At 43.6% G+C, this 26,433-nt stretch overlaps 2 protein-coding genes across 6 annotated transcripts in view; both read left to right on the plus strand.

The window, feature by feature from the left end:
- LOC137534283 (oocyte zinc finger protein XlCOF8.4-like) overlaps positions 1–13,328 on the plus strand; it is a 46,303-nt gene extending 32,975 nt beyond the window's left edge. For 3 of the 5 annotated variants that reach the window (XM_068255710.1, XM_068255711.1, XM_068255709.1), the window contains 7 exons: positions 270–532; positions 1,751–1,913; positions 3,627–3,815; positions 3,897–4,020; positions 5,715–5,812; positions 10,306–10,411; positions 11,325–13,328. In XM_068255710.1, coding sequence (XP_068111811.1) covers positions 1,836–1,913; positions 3,627–3,815; positions 3,897–4,020; positions 5,715–5,812; positions 10,306–10,411; positions 11,325–12,154 — 1,425 coding nt within the window. In that variant the 5' untranslated portion in view covers positions 270–532; positions 1,751–1,835 and the 3' untranslated portion in view covers positions 12,155–13,328. Of the gene's footprint in view, positions 1–269; positions 533–1,750; positions 1,914–3,626; positions 3,816–3,896; positions 4,021–5,714; positions 5,813–10,305; positions 10,412–11,324 lie in introns of those variants that run through there. The other 2 variants (XR_011024354.1, XR_011024353.1) reach the window with 1 other exon arrangement.
- Positions 13,329–17,599: 4,271 nt separating this feature from the next.
- Positions 17,600–26,433, plus strand: part of LOC137534287 (oocyte zinc finger protein XlCOF22-like) — a 30,821-nt gene continuing 21,987 nt past the window's right edge. The window contains exon 1 of the mRNA XM_068255717.1: positions 17,600–17,655. Coding sequence (XP_068111818.1) covers positions 17,613–17,655 — 43 coding nt within the window. The 5' untranslated portion in view covers positions 17,600–17,612. The remainder of the gene's footprint in view (positions 17,656–26,433) is intronic.

The following is a 26,433-nucleotide window of genomic DNA, read 5'->3' on the forward strand; positions in this document are numbered from 1 at the left end:
GGGTAATTCTGTGACTACTGATTGCATGACATACCAGGCATTTCCATGCACAACTGCCTTCATAGTAATTATTTAGTATTTCTATAGTGCTACATATTCTGTAGCACTGCACAGAGTATATTCTCTTGTCACTTAACTGTCCCTCAGAGGGGCTCACAATCTAATCCCTACCATAGTCATATGTATGTATCGTGTAGTGCATGTATCGTAGTCTAGGTCCAATTTAGGGTGGACATCAATTAACCTATCTGTATGTTTTTGGGGTATAGGCGAAAACCTGAGTGCCCGGAGGAAACCCACACAGATGGGGGAGAACATACAAACTCTGTGCAGATAGAGCCCTGGCTGGGATTCAAACCAAGTACCCAGCACTACAAGACAAGAGTCCTAACCACTACATTACCCTGCTGCCACTGTACTGCCAGTGTTTAAGTGATGAATTGAATTAGCGGCAGTTCTGTGGATGGTAATGTTATGCTGATGGGAGAAGTTGGGAGAATGGACAGACAGGTCTAAGCTGACAGACTCTAAGGTAACTTAGATAACCACTTATTATTATTATTAGTAGTATTTATAAACTGCCAATATCTTAACTGTGGTAAGCCAAAAACCATATTGAAATGCAAAATGTGTTGAACCATGTCCACTCCAATCAGTAAAGAACAGAAACAGTGGACCAAAACTGGACTGCAAGAAAAACATACGTCTAGTGTGATGAATCTTGTTTTTACTGAGGCACACAGATGGTGGGGTCTGAATTTGGCATCAGCAGTATTAGCAATCACAGTCTGCTGTTTCTGTAATGCACTTGCAAGTGTTGCTATAAACTAGAATATCCCATTAATAGTTCTAGTTTAGTTGGCTTCTTCCAGTCCCCAGTAGCCCCTATACCTTACAGCTCCCTCAGTTTCTTCCAAATCCACTCCATTTTGCCGCTATGCCCCTCAGAATGCTCGCCAGTTGGACCAGTCGGGGGCTACTGCACATGTGGGCACTAGTTGCACCTCCTCAATCATGTTTCTATTGCTGGCAGGGGTCTGTGCAATTCATAAAGACTTAAACTGCATGCACAGAACGCTCCCAGCCACTGGTGTGCGATGAAGGAGGGACGTGACCTGGGCTGCGCATGTGCAATCGACAATCTTTTTGAGGAGCACAGTGGCACAACAAATTGAGGGACCCATAAGGCTAAGGGGGGAGGGGCTGTAAGAAGTCCCAGGTAATTAATATACTACTTGTCACTCCCCCCCCCCCCCCCCCTTTCCCGTTACCTTTATCAAAGTTACAAATCCAAAATCAATACAGAGGACAGGGAAAATTGGATCTAACAAACATTTTGCATCCACACATTGTACGAGATTTTTATTCATTTCAGAAGTGGTCCTGATGAAGCGCTGAGAGATGCAAAATCACTGTCTTCACATCGTGATTCTAGATTTCTGGATTCAACACTGTTAACAACATTGTTATTGGATGTGTGTGATTGTACTCTCTTCTGTTGCCTGGCATGTGTTTGACTGGCATGTTCTGATCTGTGATTGCGATCCTTGAAGTTGCTGTCATCTAAGGTGTCACCCCTCCCAATGGTTGCATGTCACTCTGGTCTCCTGCTGGTGGACTATTCAACTTCCGTTCCTCACAGTTGGTCTGATATACTAGTTTACTGAAAACATTTTAAGGAGTAGGTGATCAGACTATTGTCAATGACCAGCTGTGCGTTTTTTTTTGTTTGTTTGTTTTTTTTATATAGGTCAGCGTTCTTTCAGTTCCTTATACTGGCAGCTTTTCCACAAATATCAGACATCATTCCTGCAGTCTTAACACATCCATAGAGAATGGAAAAGGAAGAGAAGAGGAAGACCGAGAAGATATTAAACTTCACCCTGGAGATTATCTGTCTACTGACTGGAGAGGTGAGGAGGATTCTGGGAGGGTCACATGACATCATTCCTCTATTTGCTGGTGGTAAAAGTCTGACAGAAGAGATAGGATATTTTGGGAGTGTCACATAGTATCAATCATATCATCCTCAATAGTCAGTTAAATGCAGATACCACTGGTGAGATGAGACTCTCTGATAATGTCACAAGACATTACTCATCTTTGTTAAAGCGAACCTGAACTCAAAACTTCCTCTCTTCTTTCGCGAATGAGGAAAAAATAAATGGTGGTCTATGCATAGACTATTAAACATCCCTCTAAAATAGTGTGAACAGTTTTTCAAATAAATGAATGGTTTCCTCAAAGCAACATATAATCCTCAGTGTTTGTAAACACTGACGGATGACGGACTGGGAGGCTAATCTATTTGTTAGGGTTTTTTTTTTTTTAGTTACATTTCACAAACATATTGCTACCAGTGCTAACAAGGAAACAGTTCAATTAAATCATTTAGCATGAAATGATTCCTTGAACCGTTTCCTTGTTAGCACTGTGAATCGATTTCACTACTCCTGCAATCAGCTTGAGTGACTCAGTCTCTTAAAATGATTCAGTCTCTTAAAAATGATTCAATCTCACCACTTTCCCGGTTAAGAACCGTTTCCCCTTGGCCTCTTTGAATCACTTCTGCTTCTGCCGATTTGGCTCTTTAGTTGTATAGCATGCAACTCATAGTTTCTCGGAGGGGTGGAGGAGACACAGGACTTGGAGCCAGGGAATCAGAGAATCTTTTTAGATCGGGCAGCAAGAGTCCCTGCTGGTGACTCGTTTGGTAGCCGCTGTCGCTCTCCTTCAGCTGCTGAACCTCACTTGCATCAAACGACCCGCTACCCAGGTTCAGCCATTATTATAACAGCTGTAACGGTGATTTATGATAGAAGTCGATTACTCCACTGAAAACGAGGTAGGCAGCAATTATGTTTGTGAAATGTAAGTAAAAAAAAAAAACACCCCTAACAAATGGATTAGCCTCCCAGTCCGTCATCCGTCAGTGTTTACAAACACTGAGGATTATATGTTGTTTTGAGGAAACCATTCATTTATTTGAAAAACTTTTCACACTATTTTAGAGGGATGTTTAATAGTCTATGCATAGACCACCATTTTTTTTTTCCTCCTTCGCGAAAGAACTCCTTTAAAGAAAAACCTTTCTTTGTTACAGATTATATAAATCTGCAGTGTCTACTTCCTGCTTTCATGGAAGCAGGCATCAGGTTAACATCCTGTGTTTACAAATTAGCTGCTCTGCTGAGGCAGCCAGCTGACACAGCTGATGGATCAAATTACAGTTGTGATTAGTCACAAATGAGGGAGAGTTAGACAGGCTAAACTCTCTAAATACATACATATATTTCTCTATATTTTTCTTCTGTTCTGTGCAAGAGTTCAGGTCCACTTTAAGAATTCTGAATAGAGAAATGCAAATTCTGTTAATGTGATATTGTCACCCTAATCTCTGATGAGAAGCTTTGTCATTGCAACATACCATCACCTTTACCTCTAAAAATAATACACAGACCTAACTGGAGAGGTGAGGAGGATTCTAAGACAGCCACAATGATCTTCTTTATATTCATGAAGAAGAAAGATGTGAAGTGTTTTCTGTATACAACAGCACATCTGTCTGTCCTTTGTTGAAATGAACCATATATAGAGCTAACATACTATTATCTTACAACATTCAGGAGTATACATTGGTAAAGAAGGCATCCCCTCACCATAAAACACTCAATAGCGACCTCCGTGTGTCAGAAGGATGGAGCAGAAGACGGAATTCCATTGTGGACCCTCCAGCTGACTGTAGAATAACTGAAAGAAACAACAAGATGATTCTAGAAATCACCAACAAGATCATTGAGCTGCTGACCGGAGAGGTGAGCAGTGCTGAGAATTCTGGGACATTGTTTATATACAGTAATGTGTCTGGATGGTGACTGTATCCCTGTGTGTGGCAGGTTCCTATAAGGTGTGAGGATGTCACTGTGTATTTCTCTATGGAGGAGTGGCAGTATATAGAAGGACACAAGGATCTCTACAAGGATGCCATGATGGAAGAACAGCTTCCTCTCACTTTACAAGGTAAGAAGACACTATCACTTCTTATAAATGTGAGAATAGTATGGAGGACCCACGTAGATGTGCATACTAGGGTTGAGGCATTGTGGCTTTGGGGGTTGAGGCATTGTGGCACTGAGGCTTTGATTTTACTCCCCATTGTGTTCAGAAATTAACATGTTTTTACAAAATTGTGCTCAAACTATCTTAATATTGCAGAATGATTCATGACAGCTTTTCAGTTGTCTCTAAAGTGTGATTTTACATCAAAAGCAACGTTTAAGAGCTGTTGTCAGCAGGGATTGTGGCATGATCCCTCGGGTACAGTTCTGGGCTGAATGCTGTACAAATGTATCGCTATGGATGGTCAATGAGATTTAAATTGTTTTGAGTTAATACAGAATTATGCAAATTATATATGCAAATGTATACAGCTTGTAAAGGGGTCAATCCAATCCCACCACGGTGCCATTACACAGTTAGTTTGGTTGAAAAAAGGACATCCATCCATCATATTCAACCAGAAAAAAACAAACAAAAAAAAAAAAACCACCATCCTTAACCTGCACATACCCCAGTTGATCCAGGTGAAGGTGAAAAACCTTACAAGGCCTTGGCCAATTAGCCTTAAAATAGAAAAATTAATTCCCGACTCCAGATGGCAGTCAGATAAATTCCTGGATCAACTCTCCAGGAAATTGCCTAGTAATTATAGCTGTGGAAGCCCTTCAATGCAAGAAAAGCATCCAAGCCCCCTTTAAATGCAGATATAGAGTTTGCAATAACTACTTCCTGAGGTAAGATGTTCCAGATTTTAACCACTCGCACTGTGAAGGACCCCTTTCTAAATAGATGGCAAAAACGTTTTTTTTCCTTACACACGCAGATCATGTCCCTTTGTCCGTTGTACAACCCTAGAGACAAAAAGCTCATTTGCCAAGCTTTTGTATTGCCCTCTGATGTATGTATACATGTTAATCAGGTCTCCTCTAAGTCACCTTTTTTCCAAGCTAAATAAGCCCAGTTTGTTCAACCTTGGTAAGTGAAATCTTTCATCCCCTTGATTAATTTAGTTGCCTATCTTTGTACCTATTCTGGAAGGTCAATGCCCTTCCTGTAGTGTGGTGCCCAAAACTATACCCCATACTCCAGATGTGGCCTCTCAAGTGATTTATACATATATAGGGAGTAGGATACTGGCATCTTGAGATAATATTTCCAGTTTTATCCATCCCAGAATTGTATTTTCTTTAGCTACCGCTGCTTGGCAATTTTATACTATTACTTAACTTGTTATCAACCAGTATTCCTAAGTCCTTCTCCAAGTCTGATGTTTCCAGCTGTATGCTATTTATTTTATATGGTGAACTACCATTGGTATGACCAAGGTGCATGACTTTTAACATTTGGTCAATTTTTAAGCTGCATACATTTGCATATATATAATTTGCATAATCCTGTATGAACCCGAAAAAACAATTTTATCTGATTGACCAAAATTAAGATAAGAAGAAGCTTTGATCGGTGTGCCGAAAGAACTCCCATGCCTACCACCATTGGTCACAGTGCTTTGTGGGGGAGGGAAGGATGCCCATACTCACCTTCTTCCTGCTTGTTACATGCCTCTTTGGGAGCAGAAGTTGGTATGACTGGAAAAGAAAAATCAATCTTTCGATATAAAGATAAATTATGAGTCAGTGTGTGTGTGTTTCCTACAGATGAATCCAGTGACAGAAATTCACCAGAGAGATGTCTCAGTCCTCTTTATTCCTGGGATTCCACACGGGAAGATCAGAAGATTCCCCACCATTATCAGGTAGAGGGAAATGCAGGTTTCATTAAATAACATCAATTCATATAGAGAAGCAGTAGCCAATTTGTTCAATATAGAAAGCCTCAAGCGCAGCACCAGCAAAGCATCCATTGGTCCTGCGGCTGCCTTTGTGTTTTATAAGGTTTTTTTTTTGTTTGTTTTTTTACAATAAAGGTAACAGACATTAAAGAGTAACTCCAGTGAAAATAATGTAATAAAAAAAGTGCTTCATTTTTACAATAATTATGTATAAATGATTTAGTCAGTGTTTGCCCATTGTAAAAAACATGTAAATCCCTGATTTACATTCTGACATTTATCACATGGTGACCTTTTTACTGCTGGCAGGTGATGTAGATGCTGCATGCTTTTTTGGCAGTTGGAAACAGCTGTAAACAGCTATTTCCCACAATGCAACAAGGTTCACAGACAGGAGACTGCCAGGAGTACCATGGTCCTCAGAGTTTCTTGTGAGAGGGGCTTCATCACAATATCAGCCATACAGAGCCCCCTGATGATCAATTTGTGAAAAGAAAAAGATTTCTCATGCAAAAGGGGGTATCGGCTACTGATTGGGATGAAGTTCAATTCTTGGTCATGGTTTCTCTTTAACATTAGTCTTATTAAAAAAAAATGTCAGTTGAATTGCAAACGGATATGAACAGTCAAACATCACTAAACAGAAACGTATCTGCAATTGTTGGCTCTGCTTGTGCTACAGTGTCTTTTCTGGAGCAGGCTTCTAGTAGTTAAGTAGACCTGGTCAACCCGGGGAGAATGAGGATATGGTAGGGATGTGGCAGTCTGGGCCTCTGGGAAGTGCAGGTCACAGGGCAATGTGCGGGATAAGTATGGCTATGGCTATAAGAGAGGGTGAGTTACACAAACAAGACCCGGGAAGGCATTAAACATTTTAAGAAAACTAGATAAATGACATGTTGATTTTAGACTGTATAGTCTCTTTCATTACAATACAACTCTTGCATGGCAAAGAAACACTTCTGAATGCAAATAATAGAAAAAAAAGACTGTTGCTGTGGAACACTAAAAGCACGTTAAATGTTCAGTGTACAATTTTATCTTTTAAACACAAAATACGTGGGGGGCTCTAGGAAGTCAGGATTAGGACTGTAGATGTTTTCATCAGTTTATTTTTAGTTCAGGATTGCTTCAAGGTGCCACAGAGTCAGTGCTGCTAGCGCAGAATCCGTTTCTGGTAACGCCCCTCCAAGACTCCATGCTCTGAAGGCGGTGAATAAATAAGAGTCACTCACGTCTAATTACTCCTGTTGAGTAGAACATGGCGCCTAACTTTTCCCTTCTACCATAAAATGAGATTGAACACTAAAAAGTTCTTTAAAAAATGGAGATCATATAATTGTGCTACTTTTGCTGCACAACATCTGACAGCATACATATGAAATCGCCATCAGGAGACTTGGGCGCAGGATACAGATGATATTATTATTATTTTATAAAGCGCCAACAGATTCCGTGGCGATGTACAAAGTAAGAAACAAACATGGGGTACATAATAATACAGACAATGGTGTACACTAATATACAAGATACATAATTAGTGACAAAATACAAAAAATGATACAAAATACAGAAGTGGTAATGACAGTGATAAAAGTAACATGATGAATAAAATGTATAATGATTTCCAAGACACAAAAGGGGGAGAGAAAGCCCTGCCCTTGCGAGCTTACAATCTAAAGATATATATATATATATATATATATATATATATATATATATATATATATATATATATATATATATATATATATATATATATATATATATATATATATATAGCTTGTCCTGCTGCTGCACAAGCCCCGGCGGTGTTAATTACTATTTCCCCTCCAGGTCCACGTGGATGGTGGGGAATTATGTAATTCGGCTTCCAGCTATTGCTTGCGGCCGAATTACAGTGCTTTAAAAGTAACTTTACCTCCGTCTTCTGACGCCGCCGAAGTTGCTCACTGTGCGCCGCTATAGCTGTAATTCCTATTATGGTCTATGGTGGCGCCAGCTGCATCCCAAATCTCCTGTGCTGAAATTACAGTGTTCGATCTGAAAGCCCTCATGTCACCCTTCTGACTCACCTCATGGTATTTGAAGGAGATTTCTTGGACATTGGTAGACTTGGAAGTTGAATAAGTGGAGTACAAATTGAGTAGGTCATGGACTCAGGAAGTTGACAGATGGACCGGAGGTTCTCTAGGTCAAGAATCATTAGCTAGATTTCCCAGACATGTACATTAGGTGCTCCTGTAAGTGGGGGAGATTAGGCACGAGAAGAGCAAGCAGGAACGGGAGGGATGGGCTTAAAGGGGAGGGGAGTTGTTATTTTGGGCAAAGGAAGTTAGGGGACAAGGTGTGTGGGGGGGGGAAGGGTCAATGGCATCCGCTGTATATTGTATAGAGTACTAAGGAGATGTACTTATGTGATCCGCGCTGGCAGCTAAAAGCTTGTCATGTTGCCTGTTGATTATTTTAAAAAGTTTCAATAAATATGTTTCTAAAAAAAAAAATTAGATTGATCTTGCACCAAATGTACAAACTTTCCAATTCACAGACCACAACAGTCAAAGGGACATGTTGACACATGCTATGTTGACCATAGGATCCATTCAGATCTGTTAAAATATTTCCGTTCATTCCGTCCACTGTGTTTGTTGCATTGACGGAACACAAAGTTCCAACCGGCACAATTTTTTTCTAGACGTGTCATAATAGCACTGCTCTGCATGGCGTGACAATTGCTGCAGTCTCAACAAGTGGTTTGTGCCGTGGCCAGTGACAGCAAATCTGCTGAACCATCTTGTCACCATGCACTAATCTGATGTGATATGGAGCAAGCCTTAGTGCTGGAGGGGTAAAGACAATATATACAGGATCTTCTCAAAAAATTAGCATATTGTGATCAAGTTCATTATTTTCTGTAATGTACTGATAAACGTTAGACTTTCATATATTTTAGATTCATTACACACAACTGAAGTAGTTCAAGCCTTTTATTGTTTTTCTTATTGATGATTTTGGCATACAGCTCTTGAAAACCCAAATTTCCTATCTCAAAATATTAGCATATTTCATCCGACCAATAAAAGAAAAGTGTTTTTTAAAACAAAAAAAGTCAACCTTCAAATAATTATGTTCAGTTATGCACTCAATACTTGGTCGGGAATCCTTTTGCGGAAATGACTGCTTCAGTGCGGCGTGGCATGGAGGCAATCAGCCTGTGGCACTGCTCAGGTGTTATGGAGGCCCAGGATGCTTCGATAGCGGCCTTAAGCTTATCCAGAGTGTTGGGTCTTGCGTCTCTCAACTTTCTCTTCACAATATCCCACAGATTCTCTATGGGGTTCAGGTCAGGAGAGTTGGCAGGCCAATTGAGCACAGACAGTAATACCATGGTCAGTAAACCATTTACCAGTGGTTTTGGCACTGTGAGCAGGTGCCAGGTCATGCTGAAAAATGAAATCTTCATCTCCACAAAGCTTTTCAGCAGATGGAAGCATGAACCCACTTTTGAACCAGAAACATCCCACATTCCAAAAACATACAGATAAGTTAATTGGCTTCCCCCTAAATTGGCCCTAGACTAGGATACATGCGCCACACGATACATACATAGACATATGACTATAGTAGGGACTAGATTGTGAGCTCCTCTGAGGGACAGTTAGTGGCAATACAATATACTCTGCACAGCGCTGCGTAATATGTCGTCGCTATATAAATACTTAAAATAAATAAATAGTTGTAAATCCACTGTGAAGCGATGTAGAGGAAAAGGAAAGCAGCTGATTCAGCTGGGCTTATTTGCATAATCCATGTGCTGAAACTCACATAGCATGCATTTCCATGAGATTTAACCATTCTTGACGAGGTGAAATGCATTGCACAGCAACTTACTGTGGTTGTGTGAATGATAAAATGAAAGTCATGTTACCATGTAAAACACACACTATGTGCAGTGCATCAAAACTCAATGCAACTCTCATAGTGTGAATGAGCCCTACGGCCCTATTTCCACTGGGTGCCGCATCCATTTCTAAATCAGCTGCGGCGCCCATGGTGCTGCCAAGCTGCAGCCAAACAGCTATGTTGTGCACAGCTATAGAGATCTTATTGCATGCTACAAAAAAAAACTGTCCAGGATCGCACCGGCAAGCTATTCTGACGGCATGCTGGTGTCTGAATCATCCGACTCCTACTCCACAGCCCTGGTCTGAATATGCAGTTTTTTCCCATCCAGTTCGCATGCGTGGAAGTGCTGCGCATTCGGATATAGTAGATATAGGTGCTAAAATCTTGTATATAAAATAACTAGTAGAAAATTGCCAGACATACCTGCAGCTGGATGCCTGTATCACTTTCAGCTTCTCCTGCCTGTAGCACAGCACCCTTCCATAAAACTGCAGTGGCCATTTGTGACTATACATCGATAATGATTATGCTGTGTTTTGTGCCTTATCTAGGGTGAAGACCTGATTACAATTAAAGTTGAAACTTCAGACGGTAAAGAGATGTACGTGCGGGTGGATGAGCAATATGAGGAGGACATTCCAGCAGAGATCAGCACAGGTGAGGAGCGACCACTAAATACAAACAAGGGTCACACATTGTTGTGGTGTATTAACAAGAGTGTCTTACTCCTCTTTAGCCAGGAGGAAGTGATGGGGAGATACAATGTGCTTAGTGAGGGAGTCAGGAACCGTCTGCTCAACTAGAAGTCATTGAAAAACAAGGGGGCAGGTTTATCCAAACCAATGCAAGGAAAACTGGATCAGAACTGTTCAAAGAATGAAGTAGGTGCATAAGGCTTGTGATTGGCCGCTCTGAACAAATGTTGCAGTTTTGCACCTGTCTTGCTCCAATTTTTCTTGTGCTATTCTTGATGAACCTTCCCCAGTATCTTCCCCTTGTGGGAGTCAGGAACGATCAGCCCCTAGTAGGCAGTATATGGCCAGTGGGGGAGTCAGGAGACGTCAGTCCCTATTAGAAGTAATGGGGAGACAGTATGTGGCCAGTGGGAGAGTCAGAAGACCTTAGCCTCTATTAGAAGTAATGGGGAGACAGTATGTGCCCAGTGGGGGAGTCAGAAGTGGTCAGTTTCTATTAGAAATCATGGGAAGACTGTATTTGCCTACTGGGGGATGTTGGGCATCACTGGTCTGTGTTGCAAGTAATGGGGAGGCTGTGAGGGAGGTGGGAACCATCCGTTCCTATCAAGCTCTGATAACTTTTCACTCAAACCAGAAACCACTCATTATATACTGTATTAAACCCCAGTTTGAGACTCCTGTGTCTGATTTACTAACATGTTAAGGAACATTACCCAAATTGCGTGGAGCAGGTTACACAAATAGCTTAATCCTCGGACCTGTCCTTTAAGCTGCAGATGAAACTGCCAAAGGCCAGGGAGCTCATCCAGTGATTCTTAAAAACTTTCCTAATCCTATTCCTCTAATCCTATTCCATTTCTAATATTCTATAGATGATCGATACATCTGGAATAATACAGAGCGACATCCCATGATGTCTCAGTATGATATAGAAGATGATGACGTTACAACTGATTGTGCAGGAGAAAACCTGATCACCCACGATATCCACTCTCTGTGTGACAGCGAAGAACTTTCCTCTGACGTTTCTGCCCATGGGGGAAGATTTCCTGGCTATTCCCATCTTAGAGGGGGAGAATTGTTCCCATGTTCTGAGTGTGGTGAACAGATCCGTTCGATATCGGAGCTTATCTCCCACCAGAGGGCGCACGCGGCCGAGGATGCAAACAGAAGCCACGATCTGAAGGCATATGCTTGTTTGCAGTGTGGCAAATGTTTTCCCTGGAGGGCTTTCCTTCTTAGACACCAGAGGACTCACACGGGGGAGAAGCCCTTCTCCTGCTCCATGTGTGGGAAATGCTTTGGACAGAAGTCCGCTCTGGTTAGACATGAAAGAATCCACACCGGGGCAAAACCGTATTCATGTTCAGAGTGTGGGAAAGATTTTACAGATAAGTCAAATCTTCTCATCCACGTGAGAACTCATGCCTCTCGGAAGGCGTTCTTCTGTTCTGAATGCGGAGAATCTTTTGACCACAGAGGAAACTTTATATCCCATCGGAGGACTCACGTGACAGTGGGACCGTATTCCTGCTCCGTCTGTGGGAAATACTTTAATTTCAGGTCACTTCTTATCAGACACGAGAGGTCTCACACCGGGGAGAAGCCCTTCTCGTGTTCCGACTGTGGGAAATGTTTCTCTTGGATGTCGGCACTTATAAGACACAAGAAAATTCACAGCATGGGGAAGCCATTCTCGTGACTGGACACTGATCACATCTTGCTAGAGACTTCTAATTGATTGTGATAGATGGGGTTCTTTCTGTTACAGTGGCCTTTTGTTCTCCCTCAGTGAGTTCGGAACAAATGTCTATTTATAGGATGTGATTACTAGCCTCATGGCCAACTAACCTCAAAGATCAGACTATCACTTTAAAAACTTCACCTCGGGCACAGGTACCCCATGTGATAGATCATGATCTTAAATTATGCATTAAAAGTATGTTAACCAAAAGGAAACAATCCCCTACACCAGTTTAGAGATCTTCTGCAACTGACCTCTGCCTGTTCATGCCTATTAAGCCTTAAATACTCCCCTTCAGTCTTATAGCCTTGAATAGGTGAGCATGATTGCTCTCAGGGCTGGGTTTGTACTTTTCACCTCCCAAGGCCCACTATTACCAGCTGCCCCTGGGCCCACAGCATTCTAAACCTCCCCCCCCCACCCCACCCCCAACACGGCAGGGATTAGATTGTATGCTCCTCTGTGGACTGTTAGTAAAGTGACGGCAGGGATTACATTATAAACTCCTCTGAGAACAGTTAGTGACATGATGGCAGGGATTAGATTGTAGGCTCCTGTGTGGGCTGTTAGTAAAGTGATGGTAGGGATTACATTATAAGATCCGCTGAGAACAGTTAGTGACATGATGGCAGGGATTAGATTCTAAGATCCTTGACAAGCGGCACATTTGGTGAGTAATTGAGAGGTAAGAGAGCACTGTAAGTGCCAGTTTGCTGCCCCTTCATCCCCTGACTGCCAGATCCGGCTGTTGGTAGCCGCCCACTGTGTAGCAGGATGAATATTCGGCAGGCTAACTGCTATTGTCACCCTGCGACCCACACCCCGCCCCTTGCTTTCCTGGTGCCCTAGGCCATGGCCTATGTGGCCTTGCCTGAAATCCGGCCATGATTGCTCTGCCAGTTGAAGCCATGTGTTCCTAATGAATGACAATGTACTGGGACTTCAGGCTGGCTGGGGGAGGGGAGAGTCGTGAGCAGGCAGCTGAAGATTGATGAGAGGGATCGCACAGCAGGTCATTTCCTTTTTTTGTTTTTTGAAAGTTTGCAACTTTTTTTTTTTTTTACAACATTATTTCTGTTACACATAATTCAAATATAACAATGTTCTAATAAATGCATTTAATAAAAAATAATTGCCTGTGCTTGCAGTGAGATTGATTTGGAGACTGACCGGTTTAATCCTCTGATCTCAGTAATGTGTGAGTCACATGCCTGGAACAAGCCGAATAGAATAGAGCTAGTGCAGGAAAACTCAAATACAAAGCAAGCCGAAAAAGAACCCTGGGGCCAATTCGCTGGCCATCCTCAAAGTCTAATGGTCCCCTCCCTCTCCTATACAGTTCCCTGGTGTCCAGTAGCCCTCGTACCTCCACTGTTCAGTTCCCTGGTGTCTAGTGGCCCTCATCCCTTCCCTGTATAGTTCCATGGTGTCTAGTGGCTTTTCTTCCTCCCCTATATTGTTCTCTGGTGTCTAGTCATCCCTTCCCTCCCCCATACATTTCCCTGGTCTATAGTGGTCCTAAACCCTCTCCTATACAGTTCCCTGGTGTCTAGTGGCCACCCTCCCTCTCCTTTACAGTTCCCTGGTGTCCAGTAGCCCTCGTACCTCCACTGTTCAGTTCTCTGGTGTCTAGTGGCCCTCATCCCTCCCCTGTATAGTTCCATGGTGTCTAGTGGCTTTTCTTTCTTCCCTACATTGTTCGCTGGTGTCTAGTCATACCTTCCCTCCCCCATACAGTTCCCTGGTGTAAAGTGGTCCTACACCCTCCCCTCTACAGTTCCCTGGTGTCTAGTGGTCCTCCTCCCTCCCCTATACAGTTCCCTGATGTCTAGTGGTCCTCCTCCCTCCCCTATACAGTTCCCTGGTGTCTAGTGGTCCTCCTCCCTCCCCTATACAGTTCCCTGGTGTTTTGTGGTCCTATTCCCAAACCGTTTGCCTGTGTCTTGGTGATTTCCTTCGCACCCCTAAACATTTTCCTGGTGTTTAGTGACTCCCCTCTTTCCCTTATGCAGTTCCAGAGCTGGTTGTGCAACACTGAGCTGCAAGTATCGACACCTATAAAATGTTTGCCGCAACAGTCACTTATTATATTTTTCTCTACCAAAGCTATAGTTGTGGCCTACTTCACTCCTTACTGGTTTTGTGTGGCAAGGGAGTTGAAATGTATGTTAAAGAGGAAATGCAGTGAAAATAATGTAATTATGAAAAATGTCCTACTTGTTTTACAAAATGCATTTATAAATGATTTAGTCAGTGTTTGCCTCAGTCCTCACCCTGATTTATGTTTTGAAATTTATCACAGGTAGCAACATCTTTACTCCTTGCAGGTGATCTCTGCAAAATGTTTGGTTACTGGGAGTTCTAAAGCCAGTGCAAAATATACCTGGTCTCCCAGAATGCCCTGGGAGGAGGATTCCACATAACTAAACAGCCTACGCTGTGACATCACTGGGAGGGTGGAGCTACATACCAATATACAGCAATATATAGCTATAGGAAGTGTTTTTGATGCTGAAACTAAGAAAATGACTGTAAAATTTGGCAACTTAGGCAAGACTCCTAAACGGTCTAGCGTGCCCTACTACACATAACCTTAGTTGCTACAGTGTTTATTTACTTAGGTATTTATATAGCACTGTGTTAACAATTAATTTAAAGTGGACCCCAAACTCTAGCACACCACACAATGGAAAGTTTTTATTTACATACAGTATAAATTCTCTGGACTGTGTTGTACTTGTTTTTTATCTAGATAAGTGTCAGCTGCTGTGAATCATAGCTGTGAGCTGTGCCGCGGTATCTCTCTGCACCATGTACATACACACTTAAAGGTAGGGACACACTTTAGGCCAAGGGAAAATGGCAGTGTTTTCCCGCCAAATAATCTGCATTCTTGGCTGGCAGCCAGCTAAGTCCGGTGGACTGTTGGCAATAGGGAATCGCACACGTTGTGCAATAAAAAGCAGCATTGTTGGCTAATGCATTAATTGCATGCAGCTTGCAGGCCGCTGCTGTGGCGCTGCATGTAGGTGCCAACTTGTGTCGCCACTCTGCCTCCCCCCATGCTTTGTCTTTAGACCCATGGTGAATACTATGGGACTATAAAAAATGGCCACCGACGTCTATTTTCAGACATATTTTTCTTCGGCGGGCATTGTTTGTAGTCCTGTCCTACAGCAATAACTATGGGACTTTGAAACTTGGCTAAAGCAGAGGAAGAGGCAGATACATAGACAGTGACTTGGTGAGTGAAGGGTGAGGGCAGCCACTGTGCCACCACTAAGCCACCATCATGCCAGCAGCAGCTACCATTTAGCAGCAGCCACATATTAAAAGCCACCACTATGTCAGCAGCAGTAACGCCACTTATTTGCAACCGCCACTGTGTTAACAGCATTAACAGCCGCCACTATGCCAGCAACGGTAACAGCCACTCACCATCAGCCCCAACTATGTCAGCAGCGGTAACAGCCAATAACCAGCAGCTGTCACTATGCCAGCAGCGGTAACGGCCACTCACCAGCAGCCCCAACTATGTCAGCAGCGGTAACAGCCAATAACCAGCAGCTGTCACTATGCCAGCAGCGGTAACGGCCACTCAACAGCAGCAGTAATGTCCACTCACCAGCATGCGCCACTATACCAGCAGCAGTAATGGGCAATCACTAGCAGCCGCCACTATGCCAGCAGCGGTAACAACTAATAACCAGCAGCGTCACTATGCCAGCAGCACTAACAGCCACTCACCAGCAGTCGCCACTATGTCAGCAGTGGTAACAGCCACTCACCAGCAGCAGTTATGGCCACGCACCAGCAGCCGCCACTATGTCAGTAGCGGTAACAGCCAATAACCAGCAGCTGTCACTATGCCAACAGCGGTCACAGCCATTCACCAGCAGCAGTAATGTCCATTCACCAGCAGCCACCACTATACCAGCAGCAGTAATGGGCACTCACCAGCAGCTGCCACTATGCCAGCAGTGGTAACAGACACTCACCAGCAGTCGCCACTACAGTATGTCAGCAGCAGTAACAGCTAATAACCAGCAGCCATTACTATGCCAGCAGCAGTAACAGCCACTCACCAGCAGCAGAAATGGCCACTCACCAGAAGCCGCCACTATGCCAGTAGCAGTAATGGCCAATAACCAGCAGCTATCACTAAGCCAGAAGCAGTAACAGCCACTCACCAGGACCTACACCCTATGGTATGGATAAGGGCTTTTGGGGATAGGGGAGGCTTTGCCACCCCTCTCTTCCAGAGACCCCCCAGCTTCATAACAATTTTACATGTGGCATGCTCACTTCCCCACCTTATACAGTTCCCTGGTGTCTCGTGGCCATCTCCCTCTCCTATATAGTTTCCTGCTCTCTAGTGATTCACACTCCCCTATACAGTTCCCTGGTGTCTAGTGGCCCGCTCCCTCCCATATACAGTCCACTGGTGTCTAATGGTCCCCTTCCTTACTCTATGTGCAGTTTCCTGGTACCTAGTAGTCCTCCCTCCCCTATACAGTTCACTGAAGTCTAGTGGTCCTCTCTCCCTTATATGGCTCCCTAAGTGGCCCCCCTTCCTCCCCTATAAGGTCCCCTGGTGTCTAGTTGTCCTCCCTCCCTCCCTTATACAGTTCCATGCTGTCTAGTGCCCCCCTCCCTATCTTTAATATACTTGTGTGGTGTCTAGTGGTTCCCCCTCCCTCCTCCCATGCAGAGGACGGTGCAGCGAACAAGGCTTGGTAAGGTAATCTTTGTGCCAGTGTCACTCAATTAATAGCATGCCGACCTGGCTGTGATGACAGCTTAGGTGATGCAGGTTGAGATGAACTTCAGCTGCATCACCTGAGCTGTCATTACTGCCGGCTCGGCATGTTCCTGTCATCCCTCCACTGCCCTTTCCTGCGTTTCTCTTACAGAAGCAGAAGTTCTGCGGGACACGGGACCAAGCCTCCCAACCCAGGACAGCCCTGGCAAAACCAGGACAATTGGGAGGCATGTTTAAATATTAGAACACAAGCCTGTATTATGTGAAACAACTTCTGTTTTGTTCTTATGTTGCAACACCAGTCATGACCACAGGTGGCAGTGTTTAAATGAAAAACATTTTCTCGTCATTCACTGTCTGTTTAAAGCTGCAGATCTTTTTTTTTTTTTTGGAGTTTGCTAATGACCTTTGAGAATGATACACGTAGAAGTGTTGCTGGGCGTTTAGTCTCTCTTTACTTGCTGTGCACAGAGGGAACGGTACGATTCCCATTACTAAACCTCATTGAAGTGCCCTCACTGGGAACATACCAAAGCAAACACTAGAGAACATTTTTATGTGTTAGATGAAACAATGTCTGCAGTGCAGGAAGGTTGGCGTCCATTTTGTTGTAGCTCATAAAAGGAACTGGAAGAGGTGGAAGAAAGGAATGTAATGATGTGTTTAGTTTTGTCTGACTCTGAATTGACCATTGGAGGTAATATGATCCATGCAGTGTTTTATTTATATAGAATTAGGGAAAGAGAAATTCAGAGCTGCCTGTGGATTGCATGAAAGATGCTGAATAAACATTAGATGGGGAGCTACTCTGGTGCAGCAGTGATGTGACAGTAAATGTAAAAGTAAACAGTTATAAAAAAGTATGAAAGGACCACTATCACCATAGCCGGCCTTTGACCTGTGCGACCAGATCGGTCGCACAGGGCGCCGGCTTCCAAGGGGGCACCTAATAGCTGGTTACCTATACTGAGAGCACCTACACCTGATTTCCTATACTGGTGGCACCTATAGTTGGCTACCTTTACTGAGGGCACCAACAAATGGCTACCTATACTGGAGGCACCTAGGCCTGGCTACCTATGGGGGTGATGGAGACCTTCAACTGACAATACTAGGGGCACCTATGCTTGGCAACCTATATTGAGGACACCTACACATGAGATCGGGGGGTGGTTTTATTTTTTTTTGGGGGGGGGGCACGCTGCGGCTATAACGTGTGGGGCAAATTGTTGGTGCTGTGCTATCATTGTAAATGGGGGCGGGGGCGGATAACTGTCCCACTGATCTAGTCCCCTTCTTCAGGCATATTTCTAGATGTTAGCTGTAGTAAAACACTGATGCAGGGAAATAGCAAACATGAAGATGGCAGTTGTGCTGGTTGCTGTTTAGCAGTTAGATGTCAGGTAATCAGCAGGCTGGAGCCAGTGAGCTTATGCAAGCAAACATGAAATCTAGCAGGTTTCTGAAGATAGTGAAGCCAAGTCAATCATGTTACATAAGGAGTCATGAATCCCATTCCACAATTTAAACCTTCTGTTAATGTCTTGAACATTTTCATTCATGCCAATTCGCCACACCTGCGCAGCAGCACAAAGTCACTTGTGCACAGCTTTTTTTTTCTTAGTGCATGCTACTGCACAGACACGGATCGTACTAGCACTGTGCTCATACACGGATAGGAACATGGCGCAGAGAGGGTCCCGGCCAGCAGAGGTGGAGACGAAGAGGGTATGGAAAGCCTTTGGTCTATCCAGAGGCTTCCCTCTGCTGAGGTTAGGGTTTAACGTTACCCTTTTTTATCCTTACAGGTTTGCCTTAAAGAGCCACTATCACAAAATATTGTAATATTTTAAATACACACATCTAAATGTGCATTTCTACCAGAGTAAAATGTACATTAAGTAAACTATAAATTACTTTTTTTTTCTATGTCTCTGTCACTTACAGAAGCCAGTGAAAATCTAACAGATCTGACAAGTTTTGGCCTAATTCATCTCCTCATGGGGGATTCTCAGTTATTTCTTTATTTACAAAATCACTTACTGGACTGCAATTCCTCAGTCCAACTGGCAAAATCGTGTGCAATTGAGTAGGGAAGCCGGTGGGCATCTTTGCATAGATCCTTTACAGGGAGTGCATTTGTAAAGACTAAAGGTAGTACTGAGTCCATGAGGAGGTGGACCAGTCCAAAATCTGTCAGATTTTCACTACCTAATCCAAGTGGAAGCAACATAGAAAAAAATATTAATAGTGCATTTTCCTCCAGGAGAAATGTGCATTTGATATGTACCGTATTTTTCCAAAAAATGAGGAGAAAAAAGTCCCTGTGTCTCATATTCCAAAGACCGGGAATCTCTGACTTACCATCGTCCGCCGATATGAACCGCCGACCCGCCACAATGTCAGGGATTCCCTGCCTTTTCCCCTGTGTTGTCTTCCCCCCGACCCTCCTTTCCCCACCGGTCTCCTCCACTCCCTGTGTAAAATGAAATAGCGGCAGAGCGGCTCACCTCAGTCGGTGATTCCAGCTATGAACAGCACACATCTCCTCTTTTGTGCGGCTTCCCCTAGTGAAGACTTCTGCTGATCGTGTCATCAGCAGAAGCCTTCACCAGGGGAAACCATGCAGAAGAAGAGATCTGTGCTGTTTGTCGCTGGAGTCGCCGGCTGAGCTGAGCTGGTCTACCGCTATTTCATTTTGCACAAGGAGCAGAGGAGACGACCCAGGGACAGAGGATCACACAGCGCTGGAATCGCTAGGAAGGTGAGCCGCTCTGATGCCAGTGTTGCTCGGATACCTCATTATCCTATTCGAGTTTGGTCGAATTCGGATAGTAAACTATCCGAAGTCACTCGAAGTTCGATATTCGAGTTAATCGAATATCCGTTTCGACCTCGGATATCCGACGTCACTATCCAAGTCTGTATTCGAGTAAAATATTCGAGCTGGCCTTAAATAGCTTTTAAAACTTGTATTGGAGGTCAATGATGCATGAAACCACCTTTTTTATGAAGAAAAACATCAAGTGATTATGTGGTGATGTAGTAGTTATAAAAAAAGGTATCAAAAATAGTAAATTAACTTCATGAAAAGTGTTTGCATGAGAAGGTGTGTCCAAAATGGTTGTAAGTTGGAAGTCTTTCTTTTGTAATATTTTTTTTACTTCATTTGTGGAAATATTGTATTTTAATAACAACACCATAGTTATATTTGTGTTGATGGCATAATAGGTAGTGGCACATTGCAAGCCACAGCGCCTTTTTCTGTGTACCCTGGCGGTGGTAAAACACAGACATCAGCAGGAGGAGGAAGTAGTTGCAAGTTGTAGTGTGGTAAATTTAATAGCTGGTAGGAGAGTGGGTGGCAGCAGAAAAAATAGTTCTTCTTCTGTTCTCCCTGGCAGTGGTAGCAGCACACAGACAGCAGAAGCTCAATGCAGCTACAGGAGGAGGAGTAGTGTGTGTCAGGCAGTGTGATGTGACTGACATAATAGGCCCTGGTTCCGAGCAGTGGTACCAGGGCCGTAAATAAACAGCATGAGGTTCCAGACAGCGGTCGTGAAGCCCACATTGTGTCCAATGCACAATTGGGACAGCACAGTTTTCAACCCGGACACCTCTAAATTAATTACAATTTTTTTTTTTCAAATTGATGCAGCTATTTTTGAGCGTAATAGCTGGTGGCGCATGGGCAGCAGCACCTTGTAATGTGTTCCCTGGCAGTGGAGACACAGACAGCAGGAGGAAATACAACAGCAGGCAGCGTGAGGAGGTTGAGTGTGTGGCAGACTGGCAGCAGGCAGGAGGGCAGGCGGCGAGACATAATAGGCCTTGGTTACTAGCGGTGGTTCCAGGGCCGTAAATAAACACCATGAGGTTCTAGATAGCGGTCGTGAAGCCCACATTGTGTCCAATACACAATTGGGACAGCACAGTTTTCAACCCGGACACCTCTAAAATAATGTTGTTTTTTTTTTCAAAATAAATAATGCAGGGCAGGCAGTTATTTTTGAGCGTAATAGCTGGTGGCGCATGGGCAGCAGCACCTTGTAATGTGTTCCCTGGCAGTGGAGACACAGGCAGCAGGAAGAAATACAGCAGCAGCAGGTGTAATGTGTGTGCGCCACTTCATGTCCCCCTCTCGCCGACAACAGGTGCCAGGAATTCGCCTTCCACCCAAGCCTGGTTCATTTTGAGAAACGTCAGTCTGTCCACAGACTTGTGAGACAGACGAGATCGCTTCTCAGTGACGACTCCACCGGCTGCACTAAAGCAAGGCTCTGACAGTACGCTGGAAGGGGGGGCAGGAGAGCACTTCCAGGGCGTACTGCGCAAGCTCGCTCCAGATCGGCAGGTGCTTGACCCAATACTCCATGGGATCAACAGGGGCCACGCTGTCAAGCCCGCTGAAGGACCCCATGTAGTCAGCCACCATGCGGGTCAAGCGCTGCCTGTGACTGGAGAAGGATGCTGCTGCAGGCACCTCCTCTCTAGTCCTTGGCAGCTCTACACTCATGTAATGCTCGTTGGTCAGAGACAGCAGGTCTGTGGTGCGCGTGCGCTTGCTGCTGGTGGATGCAGGCACCTGCTGCTGCCTCTGTGCTGGCTGGACAGTGGGGGTGGATGGCTGAGGGAAGGCTTCCTCCAAGCGCTGCAAATCCCTCATTTGTTGCGCACGGTCTCCTTCTGCAGGCAGGAACTGGCTGAGTTTCCCCTTCAGACGTGGGTCCAGCATCATGCAGATCCAGATGTCCTCCCTCTGCTTCATCTGGATCACCCTTGGGTCCTTGCGCAGGCACCTCAGCATGTGCGCTGCCATTGGGAAGAGTCTGGCCACGTCTGCTGGCACATTATCAGCAGCCCCAGACCCGACAGTGCTGTCCTCCTCTTCCTCTGCCTCCTCCACCTCATCCTCTCTCCACCCCCGCACCAGTCCAGCTGCGCTCTGCTGCTCCCCCTCATCAGCAGCAAGGTCAGGGACCTCTCAAATAGTTTACTATGTGGTATAGGCGCTCCTCTTTGCACTCTTAAACTATATGGCCAATTTTTTTAAGTAAATGTACCACCTCCACCCTGGCAGATCGCTACGTACGCTGGGGGGTATCACCTCCCTAAAGGACAATCTTTGTGTATGCGTACAGCGCTCCTACTCTGTGACACAGATTATATACAGCTTCTGCAATATGGCAATTAAGGTTTAGTGACCGTCCCTACTTAATAGTATAGGTATTAGTTAAATGTCAATGATCCTATCACATCAATGTCCTCTATTATTCAGATCCAGTATCTAGATTAATCCTGCACAGTCCCGGATTCACATATATCAATTCAGTTGTATAAATCCTTCATTCCACATCCCATTTGCATAACTCAGGACCACTGTACAATAATTTACTCTCACCGATGTCCAGAGGCTGACATATGTAGATATCAGCAAACGCGCTCCATTACTTATTCACACAGCAGTTTTCCTTGGCAACTTCCCCCTATATATGTCTCAAACAAACAAGAGGAAAAGGCATAGCGTAATCCTGCTTAAAACCGACTTTAAAAACAACTTCCTCCACCAGTGATGTTTGCACAATCAAAGACACCCTTCGTGTGTGTGCTATCAGCATGCACCCCACACCGCTGATACATATAGCGCTCACCAGATTGATTGGCTGACCGTCTATAGACCAGCAACTGCGTTTAGGGTGTTGTACATCAGAAGATTTCCACCAAATCAGCTATCTCCTTAAGAACTCAAAAGAAAGGTTTCCATAGCATAATACCGTTTATTTTAAAAAGATAAAACACAAGGTTGCACTCACAAGTATAAAATAGATATGCGCATATCGTATATGGACGTCCTCATCCGCTCTCTCTCGTCTGCGTCTCCACTGCCGCCGCGCCTGAGGCCACGCCCTACCGGTTTCGTCAGTAATGACTCATCAGGGGCTTGCCCAGGCGTCGGCAGCGAGACGCTTTGAACTGTACTGTATGCTAATTACTTCCTCTAACCTGACGCTCCATTCCTCTGCTTGCCAGTACCTCCCGCCAGGCTACTAAAACTTTTAAATATATTAAAATGATATTAAACTTACACAGATCCCCTCCTCGAGTTCCTAACTGACAACATGGGCATAAATGGAATTCATTTTCAAAGCAACCAGTAATAATGCCACCAATCCTTAACGCCCACGTATTCAGTGTATTCCTTCGTAAGCAGTGACACCTACCTACCCAGCTGATAAGTTCAGCTCCTCAATTCCCCCACTGTTACACTTAACACTTTCCATATTATATTATATACATTATTGCATTCTGGGCATGTGGTACGTGCCCAGTTCCGACAATGCCAGCCCTTAATAATTAGTGATAAAGATAATTATGGCCAGAAATAAAACCATATAAATGTATATTCAACTCCCATTTTTTTAAATCATATGCCTTGACATTAGGAAAGTGCCACATACCCGGCATCACTCCACCTATTAGTACAAGAATAGAACATTGCTGTACATATACTGAAATGAATGCCCCTATATTGACTGATGATAAAATGTGTACAACCCCTCCTTCTGAATAATCTACCCATGCCTCAGCATAGTTGATATACTGTTATCTAGCCTGTGTCTATATACAAACCTAAAATACTATCCTACCTATAAATTCTACACATAATGTAACCATACCTATGTGCATAGGATTAGTGACCTATACCAGTGCTAGGTCATAAATATTGTGTTAAAGATGTGATGGTTGCCCTCCTCCCCCTTGGGGATCCCATAGTTATAGCCTATAAAGCATAGGTGGAAGTCACGAATCCCAGCACCTATATCAATACATGGTCCTTATATCAGACCAGCCACCAATACTGTGCCCCTGTGACTAGTGTAATAAAGTACTGCCTCTATGACTCCCCCTATAGTATAAGTGACAAAATTACTGCCTAACATCTATATTTGTGTAACAAGATTTGTTGCCTAACATCTATATCTAGTGAAAAATCTGATAAATCCCTAATCCCTTTGATTCTTTTAGTCATCTGTAATAAAGCAGTTAAGGTCAAGCTCCACATTCAAACCCCCCCGGTTTCATGGTATGCATTTGAAAGATCCATTTTGTTTCCATTTTTGAGATTTCACGCACCTTGTGGCATCCTCTCCATCTAGTGGTGAGTTTCTGCAGAGCACTGAAGTGCATCAAACTTGGGTCACGGCCATGCCTCTCAGCAAAATGACTGGAAACACTATGATTTTTAAAACCTTTTTTGATATTATTCACGTGCTCATTGATTCGTGATTTCAGCTTTCTTTTCGTCCTTCCTATATACTGAAAGCCGCACGGGCACCATATTAAATACACTACATGGGTGCTTCCACATGTAATAAACTCCCGAATGGGAAAACTTTCTCCTGTTACATATGATATTTTCGCAGTTCTCCTACACGTTTGTGCCACCAAACATGGGTTGCATTGTTTACAGGGAAAAAAACCCTTCTGTCCGCATATATCAGTTCTATTTGTAACTGCAGGTTCTTCAATGCAGGTTTTTACTAGGCTTCTTTGTAAGTTGCTAGCCCTCCTGTATATAAATTTTGGTTGGGTAGGTATTCTCATTTTTAACACCGGGTCATTTTTCAGAAGCCCCCAATATCTCTTGATGATTTGTTCCACTTCTTTGTATTGCATATTGTACTCCAGGCACATTGCAAAATCATATTCACCGTTGTTGGGGACTTTTTCTTTGTCCTTTAGAATTTCGTCTCTATTAAGAGCCTTAATTCTTTGAATCTCTTGTCTTAACGGGGGTTCCTGGTATCCCTTGTTGACAAACCTATGGAGGAGCATCTCCGCTTGATCCTCGTAATCAGAAATATTCGTACAGTTTCTCCTCACCCTGGTAAATTGGCCTCTAGGTATTCCACTTAGCCAATTGTTGTGGTGGCAGCTCTTGATTGGAATGTACGCATTTCTATCCGTTTTCTTAAAGAATGTACGGGTACCAAGCCTGTCCTTATCCTTATAGACGACTACATCCAGGAAGTCAATCTGTTGTTTGTCCCATTTGGCTGTCAGTACAATGCCCCTATTATTCCCATTTAGCCATTGTATGTACTCCTTTAATTGTGAATCATTACCTCTCCAAACCCATACCAGGTCGTCTATATACCTTCGCCATGTTACCACATGGTTACTCTGTGGACAAGCTAGTACCCCCAATTCCCAATCGTCCATAAATATATTCGCCACACTAGGTGCATATTTAGCCCCCATTGCACATCCAAGGGTCTGCAGATAGAACTGATTCCCATACCAGAAATAATTATGGGTGAGTGAAAATTCCAACAACTGTGTGATAAAGTGGATTTGTTCTTGTTTGAGTTCAGTGTATACATTTAGTGCCTGTGCTACCGTCCTGAGGGCTTCTGCATGGGGAATGATTGTATATAATGCAGATACGTCTGCTGTTACCAATAGATCATCCTCCAGGATCCTCATAATTTTTTGGGGGGACAGTCGCCTCAAGTGGATTGGGGAGACATGGAATACAACCCAAGAGGTATCAGGAAAAGAGGAATAGAAGAGGTAGAAGAGGAGGTAGAGATAATAAAAAGAAGGAGATAACCAAAGGTGAGGGTATCTTCAACATCAGTGGAGTACCTTTGACTGATACTGAATTAAGGGTATTGGACAAAGGTTTGAAATATGCCCCCCAACAAGGATTGAACAAATTTAGTACCTTTATTGATGTCAATAAATATGTCAGGAAATTAAACATTAAAAAGTATTTTTTATCCAAACAAGGTCCAACTAATAAAGCCAATGAAGGTATGCCAGTGGGAGATTTCACCCACACTAATCTAAAAAACAGATCCACATTCAACCCCCAAGACGCCACAAAAGATGGCACTATTCAGATTTTTAAAAATATGGTATTGAAAGATCTAGAAAAAATAGAAGTTCGACAGTATGGCAATGAAATAAAAGCAATTAAAGAATTAAGTAGGAAGAAGGATGTACTGGTAAGACCAGCAGATAAAGGAGGAGGTATAGTAGTGATGCATGTTGACCAGTACAAAAATGAGATGGAGAAGATCCTCAGTGATCAATCCACTTACAAAAAACTCAGAGGTGATCCAACTAAACAATATATGAGTGAACTTAGGCAACTTCTGAGGGAGGGCCTAGATCAAAATATATTAAATGATACAGAATACAAATATCTCATGATCGACGCCCCAAGGATCCCAGTAATGTATCATAATCCAAAAATACATAAAGATCTAGAATGCCCTCCCGGGAGACCGATTATAAGTGGGATTGGTTCACTGAATCAACGAGTTGGAGAATACATAGATTCCTTTTTGCAACCCGTGGTTAAACAATTATCGGTGTTGCTGAAGGATACAAAACAGTTTTTACAGATTCTGGAATCTATGAGGATCCTGGAGGATGATCTATTGGTAACAGCAGACGTATCTGCATT

Source organism: Hyperolius riggenbachi, chromosome 10 (assembly GCF_040937935.1).
Source record: "Hyperolius riggenbachi isolate aHypRig1 chromosome 10, aHypRig1.pri, whole genome shotgun sequence".
NCBI lineage: Eukaryota > Metazoa > Chordata > Amphibia > Anura > Hyperoliidae > Hyperolius > Hyperolius riggenbachi.